Genomic DNA, 20,810 nt, shown 5'->3' with positions numbered 1-20,810 from the left:
AAAACATACAAACATATATACTAATTCCTATATTATACTACTTATTGTCAGACTCTCGAACGTGGAAATAACAGAGACCATAGGAAGTCCTAAAGCAGTTTATTTCTTGCAACACGAAGAGTAACAATAGAAAGCAAGATCTGAGCTAGAGAGCTCAGATCCAGGACCTATATCCTTTAACCCCACTCCCACCCCATATCCTTTAACCCCACTCCCACCCTGTTTCGCCCCACACCAAATGTCCACTACAGTTTCTACAACAATTGCACTACAGAGCTTCAAAGAACCTGGGAACCTTTCGCACCTATTTGAAGATGGGCTGGCGCCAGGAGGTTGCCAGGAAGGGAAGAGGGAACAACACTACAGTTGGTGAGGCAAAACATTTAAACTGCTTAAACTTGTAGGGGACACAGCCAGCCCGTGTTGTGTGATTACTGGAAGTAGAGGTACGTTATAAAAAAGAAGATTGGATCTGGGTATGTTGCCATTGAACATTTTCCTGAATTCCTGATATGGGTTTTTTTTCTGGTATCTGAAAAAAATGGTTCCATTACTTGGGAAATCTTTCTGGGGCTCTGGGGTGGGGGAAGCTATTTTTAAAGATAAAGGGACCAAATTTGCAGAATAGTGGCTGGTGCCTCTCCTTAGAAGAACTTCCAAGTTTGGTAAAGTTTATCTCAGGAGGTCCAATTTTATGGGGCCCCAACTGAGGATGGATGTGGTCCTCTCTTTAGGGGTCCATAAAACAGGATCCCCTAAATCAGGGGTCGGGAACCCGCGGCTCTTCCGCCGCTGTTCTGCAGCTCCATGAGCCGAGCCGCGGGGCCCATCTTCACCTGCCCTGCAAGGAGCAGGGCGGGCGCTTTACTTGCCCGTCGAGCCCGGGCTGAGCTAGCCGCTGGCTTTGTCTCCCTGCTGTTCCCAAGCTGCCGGCCAGGCCGTGAGTCAGGCCGAAGCCCATCTACTGCCTGCCTACTGCAGGTGAGCGTAGGGTGGTGAGGCCCGAGCCTTGGGGCGCAGAAACAAGCAAGTGGGGCCTGGGGAGGCGGAGGGGAGTGCGAGCGAGCAAGTGGGCGGGGGAGCGGAGGGGGGGAGTGCGAGCGAGTGGGGGGGGAGCGGGGGAGGGTGAGCCAAATGGCTCTTTGAGGGGAAAAGGTTCCCGACCCCTGCCCTAAATCTTTGTCAAACCTGGGGGTTCTTCTAAGGGGAGGCACCTATTAGCTGTGTTGCAAATTTGGTGCCTTTATCTTAAAAAAAACACAGCCCCCCCACCCCCAGCCCCAGCAAGATTTTCCACAGGCTATAATGGAGCTGAAAGGGGGTATTAAATTTTATAGCCCCATGGAGCCCAGAGTGAATGTGCCCAAGCTGTCCCTCCCCACCCCCTGCCATTAATGAGTGTTTTCTTCCTGATCCTGAAAAAATAGGAACTCTTTCATTTTTTTTCCAGTATTGGGATGGCTGGCTGTTTTTTCGGTTTGCCTTTCCTGAATTCTCACTCGTAACTAAAAGTGAGTGATGGAGTGTGCAACCAGTACCCTGTTGCATTAACACAGCTTTGAAAAACAACCAGCCGCTATTCTGGTTCCTGCCAGGGCTGGTTCTTCTCGACAAGGTGGGATTTAAATGTGTGAACCGGGAACTAGAAGAGGCGAGTTCTCCGCTTTGTTCTTCTCCGTAAAGGGCAAGAATGGTTGGAACAGCCAGCCTAGTGTAGTGATTAGCGTCAGACTAGGATGTGGGAGAGCCGGGTTCGAATCCTCCACGCTGCCATTTGTTGAGTTGCACACTCAGCCCAACCTACGTCACAGGATTGTTGTGAAGGTGAAACTGAGAATGTTGTAAGCGTCTTCTGGTCCCCCTTTGGTATGAAAGATTGTGTATGAATGAAGTCAATAAAACGATTCTGTCCTTGGGGTGCTGTGTGGTTTCCGGGCAGTATGGCCCTGTTCTAGCAGCATTCTGTCCTGACGTTTTGCCTGCATCTGTGGCTGGCGTCTTCAGAGGATCTGTCCTTGTAGCAAAGTAACGGCCAGAACGTGGTCACGATACTCTCTTCCAAACCCGCTATAAACTTTTGGGCTTAACAGTTGTAGTGATCTTCTATTTCCTTCGTGTATGTTGCTACTTACAATATATCTTGGGCAATGTATAAATTATCTACAAGTTGTGGGCATTCAAGATAATGGTGAAAATCCATTTTTTTTAAAGGACTCTGGTGATTTAAAAGGACTTAAATGGTCTTTTAAAAAAAATTGGAAATGAAATTTGTATCTGCATTCGGAAATAAGTGTCAGGACTATGCCTGTCAGTACCTAGATGTCTTGCTGTGTGTGAATTGCAAATGTTTTCCTGTAAATGCTTTCCTGTTTCCCTAGAATCTCAGGATAGAGTGACTCTAGATATGGAGGTTCCATTCAACTCTTGTGACTAGCATCTCTTGAAACACTGGTCGTTTTCTAAAACAAATCGCTGCTCGGAAGAAGAAGACTACGAACATCTCGCCACATTCTTGCGCCAGTGCTCGGATGCCCTGCTAGATCCCCAAGAGGCCCACGATAAAACCACAAAGTTACGTCAGCCTTGCAAAATTATTTGCTCTGGTTTCAACACAGGTAAAGCCGAGCGATGGGGTTACCCTCGAACGACAGAAATGCCAAGTGGTCGTGCTCTTCCTACCCCACTCCACATTTGTCAAGTGTCCCTCTGTTCCATCTCCGCTAATGCGCTCGACAACCAAACCGGAAGCTTGCTTTTAAACAATTGAACATTTCTCTTTCCTCTTGTTTTCCTCACAGACAGGCGGCTGTTCTCTCCCAGAACACGTCTTACAAACACCATGTTTTCTTTCGCACAATTCTACCCTGCCTTTCTCTCCCACGATTTATGTTCTCCCCCATTCTCTCTCCCACCTTCACAAAAACCACCTTAAGTGGCAGGTGCTGTCAAATCAAAGTTGCCCCAGCAAGCTTCCATGGCAGAGTGGAGTTTTGAACTTGGGACTCCCAGATGTTATTCCAACATTCTTAACCACTACGCCACACTGGCTCTCCCAGTAGAAATCTTGGCTCTTAGCAACAGCTCCAGAGGGAATATTGCTGGGGCTCTCAGGTCCCCCGCCCCCCGCACTGGCTGCGGATGGGAGGGGGAGTAAGATGAAGAGAAGAAGAGTTTGGATTTATATTCCCCCCCTTTCTCCTGTAAGGAGACCCAAAGGGACTTACATGCTCCTCCCCCCCCCCAAAAAAAAAACTCCCTGTGAGGTGAGTGAGGCTGAGAGGGCTCCAAAGAACTGTGACTAGCCCATGGTCACCCAGCTGGCATGTGTTGGAGTGCACATGCTAGTCTAGTTCACCAGATAAGCTTCCACAGCTCAAGTGGCAGAGCGGAGAATCAAACCCAGTTCTCCAGATTAGAGTGCACCTGCTCATAACCGCTAAACCACGCTGGCTCTAAGGTTGCAGATCTAGTTTGGGAAACTCCAGGAGATTTGGGGGTGGGGTCTGGGGACAGGCGGAACCTCAGTGGGGCACTCAGCCATCGAGATTTATTTATTTTTATTTATTTTTTAGGCTTATATACCGCCCAACCCCCTCCAAAGCATCTATTTCCTCCAGGGGAGCTGATATGCGAAGTCTGGAGGTGAGTTGTAATTCTGGGGCTCCCCAGGTCACACCTAAATACAACCCTGACTCAGACGGTTGTGGCCCATTGCCGTCCTCAAAGATCACGGAGGCGATGCAACTTGCAACTCCCCCAAGAGAACCCCAATTCTTGCTATCTCAGCGACAAGACTCGGCCGCCCTGTTTTTTCCTCCCTCTTAGTCCCAACTGTGCTCATTCTGCTTCAGCCGGCAAGGACAAACTCTGCCCTCGGTGACAAGGACAAGATTGCCGAGGGGGGCAGCTTCACCAAAGTTCAACAGTGCAAGTGCGTGAAACCCGGCGTTATTAAAACTCCCCCCCAGTGGTATTTATTGAAGGATCGCTTCCACCCACATTATTTCGAGGGATCAAGGGCGATATCCTTTGGAGAGACCTAACCACAAAGGATCAGTGAGCCTTATACCTCAACAACAACAGAAAAACAAACACACACAACACAGTAAGCTACGCAGAACAGCAAGATTAGAGCCCGGGGGCACTTTAAAAGCCAACTAGAGGTTCATGTATGTCCTTTCGAGCGTCAAAGCTCCCAAAACCTTACACCTTGGTAATATTATGGGTCTTCAGTGCTTCAGGACTTCAATCTTACTCATTCGAAGAGAGGCTGGGATGAGAGACAGAAGACCCCTATGTTCCCAACCCTATCTCAAATTTCAGGTAACTTCACCACAGCCGCCTGCACGCAACTGCGTTCTAATTTACCCCTTGCCCAAATGTTTGTTACTGGATTTCATTCTCTGTGAGATCAAGGCCAAGGTGGTCAGCACCAGCCGGAGCCCAGCCCCATCACGATTCATGCTGCCCGCACAAACAGGCCTCCCCACCCCCCCAATTCAGCCTGCAGAAGGAAGGAGCTGCGAGCCTCCTATGTAGCAAAACAGTACTCTCCGCACGCTCAAAGCCGGCTTATCAGGAAAGAGGGAAGTTAGCCCTTGAGAATGCTGTTTTTCCTAAATGCCTGATGTTTGCAATATCAGGGAACATTCAGAGATTCCAAAATGGTACAATCAAGGAATCAGCAATCCAATTTCCTGCATTAATAAAAGTTTTACCACTTGGACGGCGCAAAAGGTTTTAACTGGGCAATTTCTCTTCCGCCCTCTTTTAGCAGAGGCCAAACAACTCGACATGAAACCACCAGCAATCAAGCACATTTTGGAAGAAATAATGACTTTAAATTGTTAGCATCATAGGGAAATAATATTGTAATCACCACTAGCATTGACAATGGAAATATGTGCTATTGAAGGTAGGGAGGATGAGAGAGAAAACTTTGAAACTCATTATTATCTAACGGCAATAATTTAAGACAGGAAAACAAAACTTTTAACGCCTGACATTACTAACGCTTCATTCTTACTTTTCTGGCAGTGGTTGGAAGTCCAGCACCGGGGATTGTGTTCATCGTTAATGTAGGTGGTCTTACACCGCGAGTTGCCCTCCGCCGTGCCCGGACAGAGATCCCCACATTCCTTCGGCAATTTATTCCGAACGATGTAATTGTTGGACGCCGAGTCCAGGATGAGAGACCAGTCCACGGTGGAGAGGTAACACAGGTCACTGTTCTTCTCAATCCGGATGGCTCCCCGCGTGATGTTCCTCAAGTTGTACAGCCCGATGTCTTTGAGGTTGGTCATCTCAAAGATGACCAGCGCGTAATTGTAAAAAAGGTTCTTGCCGCGGATGACTGTGAGGTTGGGGAAGAGGTCGCTGAGGGTCTCTAGGCCAGCGACACGGAACAGCAGCAAGTAATCTGTGATCACAGTGAGCTTTGGGAAGCGGTAGGAGCTGAAATCCTCCACCTGGGAGATCAACAGAATCCGGAGAAACCCTTCGATGACCGTGCAATCTTCCAACTGCCTCAGTTCCTGCATGCTGTTCCGAATATCCATGTTTGGCCCACAAACTGTTAAAAAATAAACAGAAGGGAGGAAGGAGAGAAAAGCAAACAGGATTATGATTTTTACCAACAGATAAAGGTGTTTTCCCCCCAAGTTGAGTTTAATTGGATATTGGTTCAGTTTCATTCCAATTATTTATTTATCGCATTTATAACCAGTCAAATTATTCCGAAGGACTCAGGGTGGCTTACAGATAAAAGCAAATAAAACAATACAATACAATGAATATAAAAAATATAAACATTATGAATTTTAAAAACAAATTACAACAGATGGCATAGAAAATCTATCTGGAGACACAAAAACAGACGCGCGTGCCATGTCCAGATTTAAAAGAAGGGATTGCCCGGCAGAAAAGGTCCGGCGGAACAGCTCTGCTTTACAGACCCTGCCAAACTGAGATAGACCCCCAGAGCCCGGATGTCACCAAGAAGAGCGCTCCATCAGGCTGGCGCCAGGGCCATAAGAGTCATTGCCAGCTGAACATCCCGAGGACCGGGATCACCAATAATTAAAGCATGGCCACACTGGGAGAATACTACCCATGTTCCAAGATATAGCATTACACTTCTACCTGTTCATGTGCATGCACTCTATGCCAACCAACTGGTTTGGTCCCATATTCTAACCCGATGATCTGTGTGTCTTGCCATACCACCCAGGGGACTCCAGGAGACTATGGCACCAAAGAATCATTTACTTGTGAGAAGGTTCCTTTGTTTAAAGGCTTTTATAGTAACTTTTTTTCTTCCCAGCAAGATAGTAGCCGGCCTGCAAACACTTTCACTTTGGGGGAAACTGTTAGAGCAGGTTAGATCCAAAGATTAGCAAAGAGCAGGGAGTATCGGCTGCTGAATAATATGAGCAGGTTAGATCCAGCAAAAACTCTGGAAAGTTCCTGTTTTTTTACTCTGATGCAATAATTCGATTTCAGTAATCCTAAGTCTGATCATTGGGAAGAGGTTGGTGGCCCATGATGGGTTATGATCTTTTTAAAAGTCCTGACTCTCGGGCTGGTTTGGGGCTTTAAAGAAGACTTTTAACATTGAAGGCTGAAAATGGGATAAGGGAAATTGATGTGCCCAGAGGAAAGAGGAGGAAGAAGAGGAGGAGTTTGGATTTATACCCCCCCTTTTCTCTCCTGTAAGGAGACTCAAAGGGGCTTACAATCTCCTTTCCCTCCCCTCCCCCCACAACAAACACCCTGTGAGGTAGGTGAGGCTGAGAGAGATCAGAAGAACTGTGACTAGCCCAAGGTCACCCAGCTGGTGTGTGTTGGAGTGCACAGGCTAATCTAGTTCCCCAGATAAGCCTCCACAGTGGCAGAGCGGGCAATCAAACCCAGTTCCACAGATAAGAGTGCACCTGCTCTTAACCACCACGCCACTGCTGATCATAGGACTGATCTGTGCAATGGCAGCAGGCAGCCCAAGGCTAAAATTCCCTCCAAAATAAATAGGGGGGAGGGGGGCGATAATTGGCAATTATGGAGCAAATGGTGGAAGAACCTGAGTGGGGCAACCCATTCCGGCTCCTATCTGCAACCACCACTTTGTGTGGCGTTGCGTGGCCATCTGTGCAGAATTTTTATGTGCCTCATTTACACAGCTCGCCTTCCTCCACAACGGAGAACACAAAGCAGCTTCCGTCATTTCTGCCCCCCATTTTGTCCTTGCAACAACCCTGCGAGGGATGCTGGTAGCCTGCTTACACAGCCGTTTAACACGCTCTCTTGAAGAACTTTCGAGATTGAAACAAGTAAAGCCAGCATGGTGTAGTGGTTATGAACAGGTGCACTCTAATCTGGAGAACTGGGTTTGAGCCACTTGAGCTATGAAGGCTTATCTGGTGCTCTCTCAGCCCCACCTACCTCACAGGGAGTTTGTTGTCAGGGGGGAAGGGCAAGGAGATTGTAAGCCCCTTTGAGTCTCCTTACCGGAGAGAAAGGGGGGATATAAATCCAACTCTTCTTCTTACTCTCGAATTGACTCTCAGGTGATTTCATTATTATGAAACAGCATCAAGGAAAAGCAGTTAGACTTCAACTGCCGGAACTATAGTTTAAGAGCCAAAACACCTTGCATTATACCCCACATCATGCCCCTCCATGTCACACAACGCCGCCTCTGGACACTCGTTCCCGAGGGCCCACCCCCAGTCCCACGGTCCAGCACGGCCTTCACCTAGGTCAAAACAACCCACACACCCCACTGCTGTGGAGAGCAAAAAGAAACAGCTGTCTAATAAGCTGATTAGGCTTTGCCTGGGAAATGAAACTAAAACAGAATAACAGACAGGAGGGAGGGAGGGAAGGAGGGAGCAGGGAATTCGGATTTTTTGTTATTGAGAAAATTACATTAGATTTTTGTTGCTGTTGGGATGAATTTTGTTTATGATAGATATACACCTTTCCTTTTAACTGTGAGTATCTTGTCGACTTTATGCTGGCCTATGACCACAATAAAGATTTGATTGATTGATTGATTGATTGATTGATTGATTGATCTATACCTTACAAAGGCTTTGGGGGCTATTTCGGGGCACCCGGCTTGGGTTGTTTTTCCCGCCCTCTCATTTTCTCTTTGCAAAATCTGACCGTCGGAGGAGAGCTTGATGACAGCATAAAAGCGGCCGGCCCCGTTTTGTTCGCCTTGCCCTGAAATTAATGCACTCGAAAGCAAACTGATCCCAGTTCAAAGATGACTACAGTTTCTTTTTGGCTGCCTCGTGTTTTCTTTGGATCGCGTTTTACACACAGAGAGGGAATGAGACAGAGAGTTAAGTGTGCTGTGATGCGTACTTCAAAAATACAAAGCCAACGTTTTAAGCCAATATGCTGCCGTTTCCTTCCATTCTCCGTTACCACTACATAACCCTGAGAAGCATGGAAGCGCTACGGCACACGGTAGAAAATAGGGAGACAGCGCTTAAACTCTCTGTAGGGTGTGTATTGGAGTTTAAAACTTCAACTTATGGGGGGTGATGGTGGTTGAAATTCCTTGGGATTCCCAAAACTGAAGAATGTTGAGTCCATACTTTCTCTGAGTCTTTTTGCTATCTTTAAAAGTAAGACCCCTTCCACATATGCAGAATAAATGCACTTTCAATCCACTTTCTATACACTCTGCAGTTGGATTTTACTGTGCGGAATAGCAAAAGCCACTTGCAAACAATCATGAAAGTGGATTGAAAGTGCATTATTCCGCATGTGCGGAAGGAGCCTTACTGTCAGATATGTCTCTTTGGGGGAGAACAACAGAGAACAGGTTCAAGAAAAGTGTCATCTAAACCAGTGTATTTGGAGAGCATCCAAAAGTTGATTCCCAAGGCAAACTCCACAGCTCCCTGTTCAAATATCAAGGAACATTCATAGTAAGTTTCTTCATCCTTAAATGCTATTTCCCGTTAAGACTTTACAGGTATTGCATCAACACAATGCAGAAGTTGTTGATGGTTATTTTTCCACTCCAATTGGGGTCTAGAAACTGGAGAAGGGGAGAAAAGAATGCTTTTTAAAGTTATGGGGTTTCAGACGAGAGTTGCTCCTTTTCAATATTTTTAAAACTGGCCCTAAGCATGGCAGGAATACAAATACAAACCAATCAGAGAAGGAAACCTGCGTAGAAGTAATTACGCGATGTATCTATTTTTCATGAGAAGCAAATAAAAATTAGAGGGGCAAAAGGGGGTGCCCCTGAGTAGGGTGGGAGGGGAGACCACAAGAAAAGGATACAATCAAACATAGTACACTCACTGAGGATAGCTGAGTAGCTTCCAATAACATTTCTCTCAACAACTGGGAGTCTGATACTCGCTATTTAATTCATTTATACTTCACCTTTCTGCCCAGTGGAGACTCTAAGTAGATTACATCACTCTCCTTTCTGCCATTTTATCTCCACAACAGCCCTGTGAGGTAGGTTAGGCTGAAAGAAAGCCTCGCCCAAGGATGCACGCAGAACATTTTTGTGGCAGCGTGGGGATTTGAACCTGGGTCTCTCAGATCTTTATCCAACACTATAACCACTACACCACACTTGCTTTTTTACAAAAAAAAAGTGGTGGGCCTTGGCTCTACTCCCTGGAACTTCAAGGAATGACAGGTCACAGGGCAAAGTGAATCAATCCAATGGTTACAAATCTATTCTGACATGTAACCAACTCCCTGCATGTAATAAGTTAGCACCCCAGGAAGAGAGAAGTATGGAGTACTCTTCCTGGATGTGCTAGAGTAGACTGTTAGATACAGGGATTCTAAGAATACTTTTTAAAAATCTATACATTATCTTCCCCCGTCTGCAGCCTGATGTAAGATATACAACTGCATCACGCAAGGAACGGCTTCCAAAAGGAGAAATGTGTTCCCCTCTGAATGACCCACACACACACACACACACACACAGAGAGAGAGAGAGAGAGAGAGAGAGAGGCCCAGATCGAGCAACTGAAATTTCAAGATCCTGCTTCCTCCACGGCCCTACCACAAAGAGGAAGCACCGCGGTTCCCCTCTTCAAAGGCCACCTTTCATTATAAAAGAAAAGAAACAATCAGGCACCCTATAAATCTTGGAAGTGGCATTTCAGGAAGGCAAGGGGACAAAGGGGGGGGGGGGCTGCTCCAAAAGGAAGCCTCCCCGGAATAAACCTCGCTGCTTCATCCAGTGAACTAATAGGGTCAGGAATTTCAGAAATTCAAAGCATTTTTGCCTCCCCTCCCCTTGAAACCGAAGTGGGCTGTGGGGTAGAGCCTTAACCCTTGCACTACCAAGCTAGGGTCATGTTACACTACAGAGCCAGTGTGATGTAGCAGAATCATAGAGTTGGAAGAGACCCCAAGGGTCATCAAGTCCAACCCCCTGCAATGCAGGAACACACAATCGAAGCACTCCTGACTGATGGCCATCCAGCCTCTCTTTAAAAAACCCCAAAGAAGGAGACTCCGCCACACTCCGAGGTAGTGCATACCACTGTCCAACAGCTCTTACTGTCAGGAAGTTTTTCCTGATGTGTAGGTGGAATCTCTTTTCCTTCACCTTTAACCCATGACTCCTGGTCCTAGTCTCTGGAGCAGCAGAAAACAAGCTTGCTCCCTCACCAACATGACATCCCTTTAAATATCTAAACATGGCTATCATGTCACCTTCTCTTCACCAAACTAAACATCCCCAGCTCCCTACATTTCTCCTTGTACGGCTTGTACCTTTGACCATTTTGGTCGCCCTCCTCTGGACCTGTTCCAGCTTGTCAATATCCTTCTTGAATTGCGGTGCCCAGAACTGTACACAATATTCCAGGTGTGGTTTAGAGCTACGGACTCTAAACTCTCAGAACTATCTCAGTCAGTACCGAGGCAAGCAATGGCAAAGAGTCTCCAACCCCTTGCCTTGACAACCCTATGGGGTTGCCATAAATCAGGGATATCTCAGTGTACTGGAAAAAAATCAGGTCCGTCAGACGTGAATACTGATTTCAAGGATTTTTTTGGCATATCCCTATTGGTAGCACATATTTCAGATATGAGCAGACCAGGCCAAGAAAGGCCTTAAAGGTGACCCAGCAGCGAGGCCCAAACAGCGGCGACTAGGCCATTCCAAAATGGCTACCCTGGCTTCCAACTTGCTAAGCACCTAGGAATTTGCTATGGAGGGCGGAGGAGGGTTGTAAATAAAGCACTAACGTGTGGGGTTGGTTTCTTGGAAACAGCCTTTCCCCAGCCCTGGAAAAGAATTTTCTTTTCTTTTCTTTCTTTTTTTTAAAAAAGGAGACTCTTCAATCGCCGCGCCACATGCTGTTCTCGCAATTTACGCCCAACCCAGTTAATACGTACAATACAACTTTGAGAACAAGATCAGCATCTGTTAACAGGACACCACTTTTCCGCATAGAGGCTCCCCGCTGGTGCTACAGCCGAGGCACGCTGATGTCATTGCCTTTGAAGTTCAGTCTGCGACCCGCCCGGATTCTCCACCCACCTGTTGCTTACGGCAAGTTGCAACAGCTTCGTTGACATTGTTTTCCAAACAAACCGGAGAATCACAGCCTGGGCTATTTGGAACAGAAGTCCTCAACGCTGGTAACTCCGCTTTCTTATTGAGAGCTCGTGGGCCCAAGAAACGGGCAAAACAGGTTCGCTTATTTGTTTACTGCATTTAAACCCTGCTTTTCTCCACAACAGGGACCTGAAGTGGCTGGTGTGGTTTCCCTCCCTTTTGTGTTATCCTCCCAACAACCCTGCGAGGTAGGTGTGTCATCCAAAGCAGAGTGGGGACTTGAACCTGAAACTCTCAGATTCCAGTCTGTTTGTTTGTTTGCTTGTTTGATCAGACTTATACCCCCACCCTTTCCCATCCAAAGGCGGGCTCAGAGCTGCTTTCAAATATAACAGTTCTGTACAAAAATATTATACAAGATATATCTATAAACCAATAAAATCACTTGCGTTCAATACCCCCAGCGCCTATTATACGACACTGTATAAGTAAATAGGCCACTGTGCTACACTGACAAATGCATGCTGGATGAAGAGACAACCAGACACAAAGTCTAACACAACCACCCACAACAAGGAGCCCACTTGCTTTTCTCTTTTCCCAACACAATGAGCTAACCTTGTTTCATCTCCGCTTCATCAACAACAGGGTGCCCTTTCGGAAACAACCATCAATGGAGGTTGCTCGGCTTGGAATTTCCTAAGATTTTGGGACCGGACCAGTGGTGGGATTCAGCCGGTTCGCACCACTTCGGCAGAACCGGTTGTTAAAATGGTGCTTGTAAACAACCAATTGTTAAATTATTTGAATCCCACCACCAGAACCGGCTGTTAAATTATTTGAATCCAACCACTGGACCAGACCCATCCTGCATGGTGGCCGTGATTTGATCACACCTGTCCCGTGGCAGCCATTTTATCATGGCACCTCCTATCTGTTTTCAAAACTCGAGAAGTGCCCAGAGGCCGGAAGGCCCCTGCCTCTAACACAACCCTTCCACATTACTTAAAATAGAATCATTCCACATAAGCTTGCTAGTTGTGGAGAAAAAATGCTTTTTTATGCCTAAGACCATCACAGCACACATTACACCATAACAAAGCCGGGTTTATCCCAGAAAACATACTCTGCAAGTTACCAATTCTACCCAACACAAGCATCTGTATAATACAGATGTATAAACAAAAGCACTCATTGATCAAATTCTCCATTTACTTTTGCTAAGAATATACTGTGTGTATCACAGAATGGTGTGTACAGTGATAATTCACATACTGGAGGAGGAAGTAAGTTTGGGCATTTCTTCTGCCTTTAAGCACCACAGTTTTACAAAATCTCCCAACGTGCAGTTGACAGCTTTGACTTATACACCAGTTGTAGTTTCAGGTGGGCAGCCATGCTAGTCTACAATTGCAGAACAAAATCTGAATCTAGTATCATCTTAAAGACCAAAGAAATCTTCCAGGGTGGAAGTTTTCGTCGCTCCACACTCACTTCATCAAACACAAAAAAAATCAATCTGCATGGGACAAAGCGACCTGTGACTCACAAAAGTTTACACCCTGGAAAAATTGTCTTGCTCTTTGAGGACTCGGATCTGGATCCCCTAGACTTGCTAGCAAGCCAAATCTCTCATGTAATCGGTTCACTGCAACAAGAAACTGATCAAGAGCTCAAAACAAGGCTCTTGCTATGGCTGCTTTCAAGCATATTATAAATCAGGTCAGGGTTTGTACATAATAATGCGGTAATTGGTGAGATCCACAGGAGGGTCGCACCTGAAGGTCTTCATGGGGAACAGGAGCTCATAATGGATGAGAAGTGCCCTCCAGTGTACAGGTTTATGTAGGGTGCAAGGGAGGAGAGGGAAGGGGAGAGGCCCGGCATCTGGACATGGCCCACCCACCCTAGCGTAGGGAGGGGAAGGAGGGGTGGCATGCAAGAGAAGGGGAGGGAGGGGTTGCATGCAAGGGAGGAGGAGGAGAGGGAGGGGGCCCGGCATCTGGACATGAACTCAATAATGTGTGTTATTCACATAATTTCAATTTCACTAGCTTTCAAACCCAAATGCAGGTGTCGTGCACTGTACATTAGTATAGAGCTCCAGTGCCAAACTTCAACAAACTCAAGGGATTACTGACTTTCACTCCAACACGGACAGGTATAAAATCATACCTGAACACAGAAGTCCTTCATCAAGAGCAGAGGGCACTCATTTCTTCGTTCCCACTCTACAGTTGGACACAGGGTTCTACAATTCCTCCCAAAGACCCTCTTTGGAGTACATGCTACTCCTGTCTTCCTCTGGGGTCAAGTGATCAGAGCATTTCTATCTGCACTGGCCCACTGGTGGCCTAGCCATACAGTGTCATATCTAGCAACGTTTTGTGTGCCAAAGGTGAAAGGTTCAATCCTGAGCATCCCAAGAAACTTGAACGAGCATCAGTTCTTTATGATCCGAGATGATTCAACGGGAACAAGCGAGCTTCCATTGCTGTATCTAGGAAGCTGAGCAAACTAGATTGTCACCACTTTGAAATTTGTTTTAATAACCGGATTGTTCAAATAGTGAAGATAGGGAGAAGTCAGGGAGGTCAACGCTCTGTTTGCCGAAGCCCAGCAGCGATCGCAAAGCGGCAGGCATTGCTGCGCATCTGGCACCGACACCCTTACGCGCCGCTGGCAACCAAATAATGGTGTTTCAAGAAAGCAAACTTTTAAAAGTACAGATGTAGAGAAAGCAGGCCAACTAGGCCGGAGTCTCCGCTCACCTATCGCTTACAGTATGCAACGGTATCAAGAGGAAGTCCACACACAGCAACATTCTCCCCAGCTGCTTCGCATAATTTTTCAAGGCAATTTGTTGGCATCAAGAGGAAAGGTAAAGTCACTATGTTCAGCTAGATTCTTCCAAAAAGGGAAGGAGGCAAGCAATTTATGAAATTGTAAGGAGGTTAACTCATGCACCAACTGAGAGAGGGGAAATATAGCCTATACACCTGTGCTTGGAAACCGTCCCCAACTCAATTCGACAGGGTTATCGTCTAAAGGTGCTCAGTTATCTCTTCCACACATGCAGGATAATCCACTGTCACAATTGTTTGCAAATGGATTTGGCTATTCTGCACAATAAAATCCAGCTGCACTGAAAGTGGATTGAAAGTGCATTGTTTTGCATGTGCAGAAGGGCCTCAGCCCTGAATCGCCAGCAAAGGCCTCCTCAAAGACATACCACCAACAGAAAGAAAAAGCTGTGGTTTATCGCCCACTGGAGATCGTTTAAGAAACAGGTAGATTGCACAGGATTGGCTGGACGACGATGGATAGTAGAGATCTCAGAAGCTAAGTATGATCAGCCCTGGTTTGTACTTGGATGAGAGACCGCCAAGGAATGCCAGGGCCGTTATGCAGAGGTGGGCAATGCCAAACTACCTCTGAACGTCTCTTGCCTTGAAAACCCTACAGGGTCACTGCAAGTTGACTTTCTGATGGCGCTTTCTACCACCAGAACATATTAAGTGTCCAGGAAAAAACCCTCAAACTGAACCTAGTTATATATTTATACCCTACTACCTTCTCCACAAGGGACCATACAGTACAGTTTTTTCTCATTCCGCATTTTATCCTAACAACCACCCTGCGAGGTAGATCAAGTCAAGAAAGAGTGATCGGACACTGGTTAAGCAATGAGCTTCCACGGTAAAGTCCGAATTTGAACCCGAGCCTCCCAGATCCTTGCCAAAGCACTAACCACATTCTCTCAAACTCCATAAGGTTAAAATTGTGTGCTTCTCTCTAGCAATGGCGTAGGAGGTTAAGAGCTTGTGTATCTAATCTGGAGGAACCGGGTTTGATACCCAGCTCTGCCGCCTGAGCTGTGGAGGCTTATCTGGGGAATTCAGATTGGCCTGTGCACTCCCACACACGCCAGCTGGGTGACCTTGGGCTAGTCACAGCTTCTCAGAGCTCTCTCAGCCCCACCCACCTCACAGGGTGTTTGTTGTGAGGGGGGAAGGGCAAGGAGATTGTAAGCCCCTTTGAGTCTCCTGCAGGAGAGAAAGGGGGGATATAAATCCAAACTATTATTATTATTATTATTATTATTATTATTATTATTATTATTATTATTATTATTATTATTATTATTATTATTATTATTATGGCTTCGAGTCATCCTCTTAACTCTGCAGCATAGCAACCCAGGTTTATTTTTAAGGGCAACTGTATTCCTTCTTTTATTTAGAAAAATGAAAGTATGAACTTACTACCGGATAACCCTTTTCTATTACACCACAGATGCCTAAAACATGAACGGGAGTCTCCATGCCACATACCAGGGTCTGCCCATTTCGAGAGACCCTTCCAAGCTGACGGTTGCTAGCCAGCCACATATTATGGGTTGTCAGGTGCCTGGTTTTGCAGTCACAAACACTGGCCACATATCGCGCCTCCAATGGGCCCCACCCAGCAGGTTTGCATTCAGCTCAGCGGCTCACAAGTTGTACAGGCGCGCAACACGCCCTGTCCCTTCAGTCATAACACTGTGTTATTCAATCACAATGTTTTGCTGTTTCGAAATGAAGAACCGAGGAACCGGAATGACACACAGCTCCTTTTGATGTTAGGTCCTTTGAAGGTCGACTTTAGCTTTTCTACATGTGTGTTAAAGGGCAGTATTTGGCTCTAGGTCTGCTAGAGAACATTTTCTGCTAGAGAACACAACCCTCCAAATTCTAGAAGGAAAGAAAACCTGGCGTATCTCACCTTAAGTCCTTTAATTGGCTTTCGGTTTTCCTACTGACAACTGTTACGTTCTACTCCGTGTTTAGAATACAGCGTTCACTCAAGTTCATGTTGGCAAAGCCTCAGTAGAAGTTTTGTAAACAGAAGACGTTGAGGTTATCTATGTCCATACAATGGTGAAAATGAATTCAGTTTGAGAGCTGTGATAACATCTAGTTCCTCACTGCGCGTTCATCCAAGAAGCCCAGAGTAACATACTCAAATATCTTTTTGCTCTAACATTCCCAGGGGAATACTTTACATAGTGGCAGACGCTAGGTCACCACCTTCTGAACTCAAATCTTTTCAGTTGAATCAAGAAGAACCACCAACCAGCTGTCCATCCAGATTTTGGAGACCCGGGTTCAAATCCCCACTCTGCCATGGAAGCCCGTTGGGTGACCTCGGGCCAGTCACAGAGTCTCAGCAGAAATTACCAGTTTGTTGTGAGGATACAATGGAGAAGAGAACAACTTAAGCCATCTTGGGTCCCCACTGGGTCGAAAAGTCAGGAATAAATATGGATAAAATATGCATGGAAAACAGGAACCCCCCCCCCCCCCCCGTCTCCACACTCCTGTGGCTAGAAGCGGAGGTTCGGGGAAAGGGTTCCCCAGGACGGATAAAAGGAAAGCTTTATCTACACACACCCCAAATGGGGAAAAGCACAATATCCAACCAAGTAGAATGTCCCACAGCCTGCAAATGCATTTCAATTCACAGGCGGCAAAAGATGCATGAAGGCTGAAATGCAACTGGAAAGCCACCGTCCTGGCATCACAATGAAGATGTTCAAACACCTGACGCAAACACATTTAAACCCACCTTTCCAATGGCACAAAATTCCTTTAAGTGAAGTCTCCTGAAGCCCCCCTTCCGCACATGCAGGATAATGCACTTTCAATCCACTTCCAATGCGCACTGAAGCTGGATTTCACTGTGCGAAGTAGCAAAATCCGCTTGCAAACAATTGTGAAAGTGGATTGAAAGTGCATTATTCTGCGTTATGTGTGGAAGGGACCTCAGCGGGACTTGCCTCTGCCAGCTAGAACTCCACCGCTCGACAAAATGATAAAACACTTCCAAATTAAATTCCTGCAGAATGGAACCTCGGACACTTACTACACGCGTTTTTTCTGCTCTAAGGAAAGGAGGGCATATGAATTTTGGATGATTCCCACCAGCTGTTCAAGGAGGCAAAACTCTCCTAAGTGGGAATCTCCGGAGCCCAGTTTACATACTTCCCAAGTTAAGAATAGACACAGGGAATTAACCAGAACAGGTTGTAACTCCATGTGATAGGGTAACAGATAAGAATGTGAGTTGTTTTTTGAGGAACAGAAACCAATTAAGTCTTCTTTCGATTCACAGGTGTGTAAACATTCTCAGTTCTGAGCTGCTACTTCTTCTTGCACTAATTCTTCAAATGTACTGTCCATATTTATCCGCTTTTCTTTTCTCTCTCACATACGCTCTCTTTGGGGTGGGCAATATGACCTCCTTTCCTCAGACCAGAAGCAACCCTTATAGGTAAGTATCGAAGGTTTTGTTCTTGCTCTGAGGAGAACATCTTGATCTTGGGACTTTCAACAGCAGTGTCCCTCACCCCAGGTGGGAATATTGCCCACCACAATACTCTACATCTGAAGGTTGCATACACTGATTAGGTTGTTTTTCACCTTTATTGAGAGATTAAGAGAAAATCCAGGGAAATTGGCCCTGATACTTTCAACAAAAATCTGGCCAAGGGATCAACTACATTATTTGATGCCAACAATTCCCATCTATATAAGTGATGGTCAACATTTGTAACATAAAGCATATAACATTTTTCTCGCTTTGCCCTATTGAAGATACTTAAAAGAAGATTCTTTGGGGTCCTATATGTTTTGTCAGTTAAAGTGAAGCTACTGAAAACCTTCCACAGTCTAAACAGATCCAGTGAGACAGAATCAAGTTTGGAGTGTCTGACAGAAATTGAGATAGGAGACCACGTGGCCATTCTGCTTACTGCTTCCACTGAGGATTGTCGGTCAAAGGCAGCACTGGTAATTGGATTTCTTTCTGAAGAGCTGCAATACCAGGAGGCCTAGGAATGTTACTGGACTTAGAGGCCTGGAAAATACATCGCCTGATACTATAGCTGATGCTGATCTGGATATCCTTCCTCCTTAGTTCAGGGAGGACAGGGAAATGAAAACAAAATCCTTTTTTTTTTAGGGTTTCCATATGCCAGATAAACAACCTAAGCGCCCTATGCATACCAAACTTTTTCTTTGGCATGTTTCAGCTGTAGGAAGAACGATAGTGGATTTCTTAACTTCAGCAGAAAAGAGAGTTAACTGTGGGGATAAAAGTAGGATCTGGTCAAATCACCCTCTTATCTTTATGGAAATCACAGAGTCCTTTCCTGGCTGATCAGTCCTAAGACCCTCTGAGCTGAAGTCACTGGAGTTAAAAATAAAATAACCACCGCTGCTTAAGGGAAACATCTCTTAGTAGTTTGCAGGGAGTTGTGATATGAGCCAACAATACAACGAGTCTCCAAGCGGGAAATCTATGGATGACTGGTGGCATTACTGTTTTAGGACCCAGAAGGATGTAAGGATGTCTATCCAGAGGAACTACAGTCACTGTGGCCACGACCTGACAACACAGTGTGGACTTCTAAGAATTCGGTAGAGTTGTAAGTTGCTCTCCCTATGCAAAACAAGAAGTCAATGGGGCTCAGGAGATTCCCACCTAGGAAACAGGAAGCGATAAATTAGTCCTGCACTAAGGCTGGTTCACTAACAGCTGGTGGGAATCACTCAAGATCAAAATGTCCTCTTCAGAGTCAGAAATCTTTTTTTCTTCTTAAGCAAGATTACCTCAAAACCCAAAACCGCAAGAATTTTTTTTCCCCAGAATTTTTTTTCCCCAGAAGGCTGCAATAGTACTTTTCAGGAAGTGTCTTAATATGGCGAAATACGGAAGAGCAGGCAGGTTTTGAATACCCAAGAATCTGGTGATGAAATCCCTTTTTCTCTTTAAGGTACAGAGGAAGTCAACGCGAACCAGCGTTTTCCGCTCCCCGCTTACCAAACACTACAACCGTGTGTTTTAACTTTGCTAAATTATTTTAAATCCATCTATATTCGTCCACAATTAAGGAAACCGTAAAAGAGTGTTGATCTCCACCCTACAAAGATGATATACGGATCAAGTTTTTTCAAAAATAGAATGTAACATTTGCAATGGTCAGACTTTTGGAACAGATCTCCAGATCTGGGAAAGGGATAGCACAAATCAAACGGATTTGCCCGAACTTTATCTATGCTTGAGAGAACATCTACTTTTGACCTCTACCACGTGACCTGGAAACAAATCCTCCAATGTCAAGAGTAGCTCCACATAGCAGGCTGAATCAAAGAGTAAACCCCCCACCATCTGGGAAAACCCTGATGGCACCTTACTACTCCTCAAAGAAGACAACTTACTACAGCGTAACAAGACTGACTTCATGCCAAGTCTCAAAGTTATAACCAGAACGTCTTAATCATCTACTCTAAATATGGGACGCTGCAGGAACAGGGCTTCCACGAAGCCGAGGGTCAGGACTGCTTCCTTCCCAAAGTCAATTCCAAATCAATCTATTTCCATCCGCTCCACAGGACATAAAAGGAATCCAAAGAAGAGCGGCGCAGAGGGTCTCACACGAAAGGGATTTGAGCCACCTGACTAGCAAGCTAGCAGAGAAAAACAGCTTCAACTGATGAACACACACTTGTTTTGAAAAGTTCTGATGATCCCAGGGCAGCCTTGCAAACAGCAAGTTGAGAATTTCTTGCAGCCAAGGAAGCTCTACAAAACACCCCCCCCCCTTTGTTCCTTGTTTGACCAAATGCATCCAGAAGAATATGCGGGCAGAGGATTTTTTGATGGCTCATAACTCCTGCATATTCCGTTTCAAACGGCATTTTGGCAGAACGTCTGTTTCTCCGAGCAAAACATCAACTGATAAATCAAATCTGCTCACCTATCTCTTTCCCACCCCCCAAAAAACCATTTTATTTGCAAGCAAGCCTCATGGCCTTCAACCAAACATACTCAGGAAGGCACACCAACTTAAGCTTGCTCCCCAAATCTGTTAAGACTTTTAGATGCTACAGAACACTCTCCCTTGTGAGTGAAGAAAGGGAAAATGCTCAGAAAATGGCTCTCTTCACTCCTCATTTTTAACACGTTACTCTTCTCTCCTTGTTAGGTCATTCTTACTCAAATCCTTATCCCGTTTTCTTAAGTTTGTGGCTCACCTTTCTCTGAGACTCGAGGTGTATTTCCACAGTGAAATTCAACACAATCAACAGGACAAAACACTTAAACCATGGAATAGGACTAGGGTTCCAGAACCCCAAGATATCCTAACATAATGATTTCTGCAATCTTTTTTTTTTTGCTCACAGCACTGAGATATTTCACAACAGCAACT

General features: G+C 45.7%; 1 protein-coding gene across 1 annotated transcript in view; it reads right to left on the bottom strand.

Moving 5' to 3' along the window:
- IGF1R (insulin like growth factor 1 receptor) overlaps positions 1–20,810 on the bottom strand; it is a 213,011-nt gene that overhangs the window by 187,363 nt on the left and 4,838 nt on the right. The window contains exon 2 of the mRNA XM_048481648.1: positions 5,027–5,572. Coding sequence (XP_048337605.1) covers positions 5,027–5,572 — 546 coding nt within the window. The remainder of the gene's footprint in view (positions 1–5,026; positions 5,573–20,810) is intronic.

This window comes from Sphaerodactylus townsendi, linkage group LG17 (genome assembly GCF_021028975.2).
Source record: "Sphaerodactylus townsendi isolate TG3544 linkage group LG17, MPM_Stown_v2.3, whole genome shotgun sequence".
In the NCBI taxonomy this organism is placed as follows: domain Eukaryota; kingdom Metazoa; phylum Chordata; class Lepidosauria; order Squamata; family Sphaerodactylidae; genus Sphaerodactylus; species Sphaerodactylus townsendi.
Note: the sequence above shows the minus strand (reverse complement) of the source record. Positions and strands in the feature narration are given on the sequence as shown.